Source organism: Physeter macrocephalus, chromosome 7 (assembly GCF_002837175.3).
Source record: "Physeter macrocephalus isolate SW-GA chromosome 7, ASM283717v5, whole genome shotgun sequence".
NCBI lineage: Eukaryota > Metazoa > Chordata > Mammalia > Artiodactyla > Physeteridae > Physeter > Physeter macrocephalus.
The window spans coordinates 142,352,602-142,358,601 of NC_041220.1; the positions used below are offsets into that span (position 1 = coordinate 142,352,602).

The 6,000-nt window shown below is 56.3% G+C and overlaps 1 protein-coding gene across 19 annotated transcripts in view; it reads right to left on the minus strand.

Annotated features, from left to right (window-relative positions):
• ABLIM2 (actin binding LIM protein family member 2) overlaps positions 1-3,079 on the minus strand; it is a 75,052-nt gene extending 71,973 nt beyond the window's left edge. For 14 of the 19 annotated variants that reach the window (XR_008617935.1, XR_008617937.1, XR_008617930.1 and 11 more), the window contains exon 1: positions 2,972-3,060. Coding sequence is in view for 3 of the 19 variants with exons in the window: in XM_028492359.2 (XP_028348160.1) it covers positions 2,972-3,005 (34 nt within the window). In the remaining 16 variants the exon portion in view is untranslated. Of the gene's footprint in view, positions 1-2,971 lie in introns of all 19 variants that reach the window. The other 5 variants (XR_008617942.1, XR_008617941.1, XR_008617940.1 and 2 more) reach the window with 2 other exon arrangements.
• Between the last annotated feature and the right edge of the window lie 2,921 nt (positions 3,080-6,000).

Here is a 6,000-nt window from a genome sequence, read left to right on the forward strand (position 1 = left end):
ATTGCATCGTACGGATTGATGAGAATGTCTCTATCTGCTCCTTGCCTGTTAGTTCCTATGTTTTATTTCTAAATAAAGTTGCAGGGAGGGACTTCCCCGGTGGCGCAGCGGTTAAGAATCCGCCTGCCAATGCAGGGGACACGGGTTCGAGCCCTGGTCCGGGGAGACCCCACCTGCCGCGGAGCGACTAAGCCCGTGCGCCACAACTACTGAGCCCATGTGCTACAACTACTGAAGCCCGGGTGCCTAGAGCCCGTGCTCCACATCAAAGACAAGCCACCGCAATGAGAAGCCCACGCGCTGCAAAGAGGAGTAGCCCCCGCTCGCTGCAACTAGAGAAAGCCCACGTGTAGCAACGAAGACCCAATGCAGCCAAATAAATAAGTAAATTTATATTAAAAAAAAAGTTGCGGGGAGTCCACTGTACACGAGTTCCACCCCATCTCTCTGATTTACTTGAGGGCTTCCTAAAAGTGGGGTCTTGGCTCAAAGGGTGTGGGCATTTTTAAGGCTCTTGAGGCATCTTGGCAATTTCCCAGTTTTCGCCCACGAGCCAGGTAAGACGCCCGTTTCCTCCAATCCCCATAGCACGGGGATGTGTCTTTCCTTTTAACCCTTGTCAACCCAGTGGGAAAAATAACATCAACGCGTTATTTTAACCTGGGTCTCCCTGATAATGAGGGAGAGTCAGACTCCCCCGCCTATGTTCACTGAGTCTGCAGACAGGAAGGTGCGTCCAGGGCTGGGTGGCAGCGCTGGTATTTGGCGGGGGGCAGCTCATCTCCCTCGGAGGCCAAAGGGCTCACCGGGACCTCTGCTCCTTGGAGCTTTTACCGCATGGGATTCACCCGTCAAATACGCCCTCCTGGAGCCCCAGCATCCAGGTGGACCAGGCAGAGGGTCTCGGGGTGTCCGTGCAGGGCGGGGCCAGAGCCCCAAAGGGGCCCCTCACCGTGGGACTCTGGTGCTCCGTGGAGTGGGGCGTGAAAATCACCGACCGGGTCTGAACCCTTCCGGCACGGACTGGGAAAGAGGCTGGGAGGGGACGGGATGGGCTGCGACATCCCACAGAAAGTCGGGGCAGGTCTCGCATTAGAAACAGGGAGCCCAGAGCCGTGAAAAGCATCTTTGTTCTGAGACTGGGTCCCCTTGATGGCCAGCTCGTGTCCCCAAGCTGCCGGCTCGATGCCACTGTGCTGGGCGTCAGTACGTCCTGAAGGCGCCACTTACAGTGGGCGTGGGCGCCTCGGGCAGGGTGACCCCTCCCCACCCAGACACACGTAAAGGACCCCTTTCATAAGCTCTCAAGACTGAAGAACAAGAGGGGACACTGGGGACCAGGCAGTCCTGGCTGACGTCACCCCACGAGGTTCAGTCTCAGAAAGGGAGGCCTGTGTGACACACGGCCCCAGAAGGACGCCGGGTGAGGTCATCCAGTGGCCCGTCTGGCCCTACTCAGCTTGCCTCCGGGGTCACGGAGACGCAGACGTCCTTGCAGAGACGGTGCGACTACGGAGCCAGGGGGTCTCAGCATCTGACCCACCCTGCCCAGGCCCCTCGGGAGCAGTCTTCAGCCCGCGAGCCCAGTCTCAGCGAGGATTCTGCTGAGCCTCAGCCCCACCTTTGACTTTGCGTCCAGGCCGCTGGCCTGTCTTCAGCAGGAATCCTTCTCGGCCTTTCCCCTTGGTAATTTTCCATCCACCCGTCCCCCCCTAATCCCCGCCCCCTCCTTGGCTCCAAGTCCCCCGTCCTTCTCGAATCCCGGAGTTGGCCTGATCCACCTGCCCTTCTGCCATGCCCTGAATACTGTCTTCCTACCGTTTTGACAAGTGTCCAAATAATCTTTCTTCATCAAGCCTCGGGAATGAACAAGCCACAGGGATGGGGTGGGTCTTCAAGGTGATAAAACGAAGTGTAGCTCGAAGGAGAATTGCTAGCTCCCCGGTTAATAAACATGTAAAGACATAGCTGGGAGCTGGGTGCTCCGGTCTGGGCGTTGGTGTAATTTTTTTGAACAAAAGCAGCAACGAGCTGAACAGGGTCACTGCAGAAGGAGGGAGGGGGCAACTGGCTGTCACCTGCTGCTTCTCCAGGTCTGGTGGCCACAGAACGCCTCGCCTTTATTCCATTCTTATTATTATTATTTTAATGGTTGAATGGGTGGGGGATTTCCCATGAAATGCCACGAAATGGGTTAGAAGGTTGCCTATGTTTTTCTCCAGAACTCTCTTTACCGACACTTCGGCGACTCCCTTGACCAGGAAAAAAGCCTCAGGAGCGGCCCGTGGTCTCCACACTCCCTCGTCGATCAAGGGACGGCAGTGCGGGAGAAAGCTCTGAGACGTGGACCCTGGGCTGAGGGGCTTTCGGGACAGGCTTGACGCGACCACAGACACCCCAGACCACATCCATTTACGTTTGGCTACTGGGACCCAAATTTCCAACACTCCTGGATCCTGCTCTTGAATTTGGCCTTTTTCTTATCTTGTCCATCTCAGGTTCACGGCCATCATGTGGACGGACGATGCAGAGCCAGGCCGGCTGTCACTCTGCCGACGCTGGCGGGTGCTCCGAGGGGAGAGCCTGCTGGGCCCTGGGCCCCCATCCCTGCTGGGGGGCGGGGTTCCCTAACTAGCGGGAAAGCTCGCTGACCCGCCGGGGCACACCCAGCACAGGGCGTGGGCCCGGGAGCCGCCTGTTTGGTGCCCTCGGGTCCCGAGCACCCGAGCAGCACACTCTTCTGTTTTTGTTTTTGTTTTTTTTGCGGTACGCGGGCCTCTCACTGCTGTGGCCTCTCCCGTCGCGGAGCACAGGCTCCGGACGCGCAGGCTCAGCGGCCATGGCTCACGGGCCCAGCCGCTCCGTGGCATGAGGGATCCTCCCGGACCGGGGCACGAACCCACGTGCCCTGCATCGGCAGGCGGACTCTCAACCGCTGCGCCACCAGGGAAGCCCACGCTCTTTGTCTTACCTTGCAGATACATCTCCTCGCCTTCCGCGAACATCCGTCCGCAGCCGACACATAGCGCACACAGAGGGTGATAGTGCTTATTCCCCGCCTGGAAAAAGCACAAAGCACAGGCGTTTCTGCTCAGGGCACAGCGTGTCCTCGCGCAGGGGCTCAGGTGAGGCAGGACGGCGGGCTGTGTGGTGGAGAGCCCACACCCAGGGCGACGGGACGGGACCCGCGGTGCCCCAGGCCGTCCAGGGTGTGTGAATGTGGCCCCTGCCCGCTGGGGCCACGCCTGGGAACAGCTGTGTCGCCCGCCCCTCCCGGCTCAGCGGTGGACGGGTCTGCCCCACCCACGAGGCAGAGGCGGGGCCAGGTCCCACGCATCTCTGCATCTTGGTGGGGGGGAGGGAGGACCTAGCGTTATTTCCCCAGGTGGAGGGACAGGACAGGTGGGGTGAAAGTGATAGATCATTTTCTTTCTGTCTCTCTGTATCGCTCCATTTTCTCAATGAGCATTTTGCTGTTTTTATCATTCCTGTAACCCATTCAATTCGATTAAAATATTAATACCGAAATAACCAAAACAAAGGACATTGGCAAGTCTGGCTTATTTCTACATGGTACCAAAAAAATCACCCCAAAATACTGTCTTCAGCATGACTGTACAGTGACTATTCCTTCACCTGGGTTGGGTGTAGCTGCAGCCTGCTGCTAAATGTGGATGTAACCCCCCCTCACTCTTTCCTGAGATGCGAAGGTTAATCACGACTCTCTGAAACGGAATTAGTAATACTCTCCTGAATCAGTAAGGAACGGGGTGCAGATTCATTACAAGCACCTCACTTTTCTTCCCCTTGCCCAACGGTGCCTTCGGTGCAAACCAGGCCCGAGGGGACCCCTGAGTATCAGGGAGGAAGAATCCAGAACAGACTCCCTTCCTGCGTGGGACCGGAGGCGCCAGTCTGCGTGGCCCACCCATGTCTCCAGGCAAAGGGATGCTTCGGGGGAGCGTGACAATGCCGAGTGCTCCGTCCTGCCGGCTCTGCGGCCTCCGGGCCTTTGCACCTGCAGCCCCTTCCACCTCGACCGCCCTCCCCACTCTCCCACCCGGGACCACCTGGAATGTTCCCGATCTCATCTCCAACGCCACCTCCTCTTGGAAGCCTCCCGATTGCTTCCCTGCTCTGGGCTCCCACAGCCCCATTTTCACAGGGTTTGACAATTATTTCGGGTGATTCTTCCCCACTAGCCAGTGAGCCTCCGAGGGCACGGCCTGGCATGGGGCCGTTGCAGGATTCCCCAGTCTCAGGGATCTATCTGGGGAGCAGGTCACACTGCAGCACCGGGCCCAGGCAGAGTGCGGGTGAAGCTGCCACTTCAGCCTTAAAATGCCGAGCAGTCAGAGCAGCTCCGTCCTTGAGGTACAAACAGGGGATTGGAACAGCGCTGTTGCTTTAATAGAAACCACCTGTTATCAGGTCCCAGGTGTCAACTGAGGACTCACGCACTTTAAACGTTGTGACCTCTGACCTGTCCTCACGCCTTCCTCAGGCAGGCACCCCCTTCACTCTGGGTCGAGGGGGACAACCCACCCTCATGACATCAAACAGCAGGAGTTCTGTGACAGCCACTTGGGGGAGAAAGCACACACTGGTGTCTACACAGCGCATCTACACGGCTTGTCTACACGTGAGTCAGGTGGAGAGAGAAAGCCGTGGGGACCGTCTGTAAGAGGACAGGCTTGAAACCCCAGCCCGACCCATGAGAATTAAGGCTGAGCAGAGAAACAGCCCTGAGGCCACCACCAGGGGCTTCCACACTCCTCCCTCTGGAAAGCACCCCCCAACCCAGCAGCTGGCAAATGCCCCCGGTCTCCAAAAATAGCAGCAACAGGGATACCGCTTATTTCTACAGGGAGAGGCAAGAAGCCCCTTCACACACTAACTAACTGGTCTTCATCCTGTGACAGCCTGTGAGGTTCAGGACTATCTTTGTTTCCGTCAGGGCACAGAGAGGTGGAGGAAGCTGAGCAAGGTCACACAGCAGGAGGGGGTGGAGCCAGGCTTGGCGCCCAGGAGTCTGGCCTTTGTGGCCTCTGTCCCCAGCCGGGGGGGGGGGTCCCTGACTCTGTGGTGTGCACCCCATGCCCACGCACCCCCAAACCCCACGCCCTAAGCAATCAACTTGGAGGCCTAGAACAGACTCAAGGCTGAGGAAGGAAACCAGACACCGCAGAGCGGATTCCATTTCTACAAAGTTCAAAACGAGGCAAATGAATCTATGCGGTCAGAGTCAGGGTGGTGGCTGCCTTGGGGGCCCCAGGGGGCTGTTTGGGGTGCTGGGCATGTGTTTTCTTGGTCTGGGTGCTGGTGGCTTGGGTGTGTCCAGTGTGTGAGATTCACGGACTCCTCTGTGTGTTACATGCCAGTAAAGGAGTTTTCCCACAGAAGTATAAAACCACAGAAGAAGACACAGGGGTATGTTGTGCTGACCCCGGATTTGGCAGTGGATTTTCGGATATGACGCGGAAAGCGTGAGTGGCAACAACACTACAGATAAGTTGGACTTCATAAAAATTAACCACTTTTGTGCATCAAAGGACGTCATCAAGAAAGTGAAAAGACAAACTATTTGCAAATCGTTTGAGAAAATATTTGCAAATCATAGATCTGATAAGGGTTTAGGATCAGCATATACAAAGAGCTCTTACAGCTCAACAATAAAAAGACAAACAGTCCGGTTGAAAAATAGGCAAACGGCTTGAACTGACATTTTTTTCCCCAAGAAGATACAGGAATGGCCAAGAAGCAAATCAAAGATGCTCCGCATCACTGTCATTAAAGGAAAAGCAAATCCAAAGGACAATGAGACACCACCTCACACCCACGAGGGTGACTACAATTAAAACAAAACAAAAAGGAAAATAACAAGTGCTGGTGAGGATGTGGAGAAACTGGAACCCTTGCACATTGGTGGTGGGGATGTAAAATGGTGCAGCCACTGGGCAGAACACTTTGTCAGTGCCTCCAAAAGTTAAACACAGAACT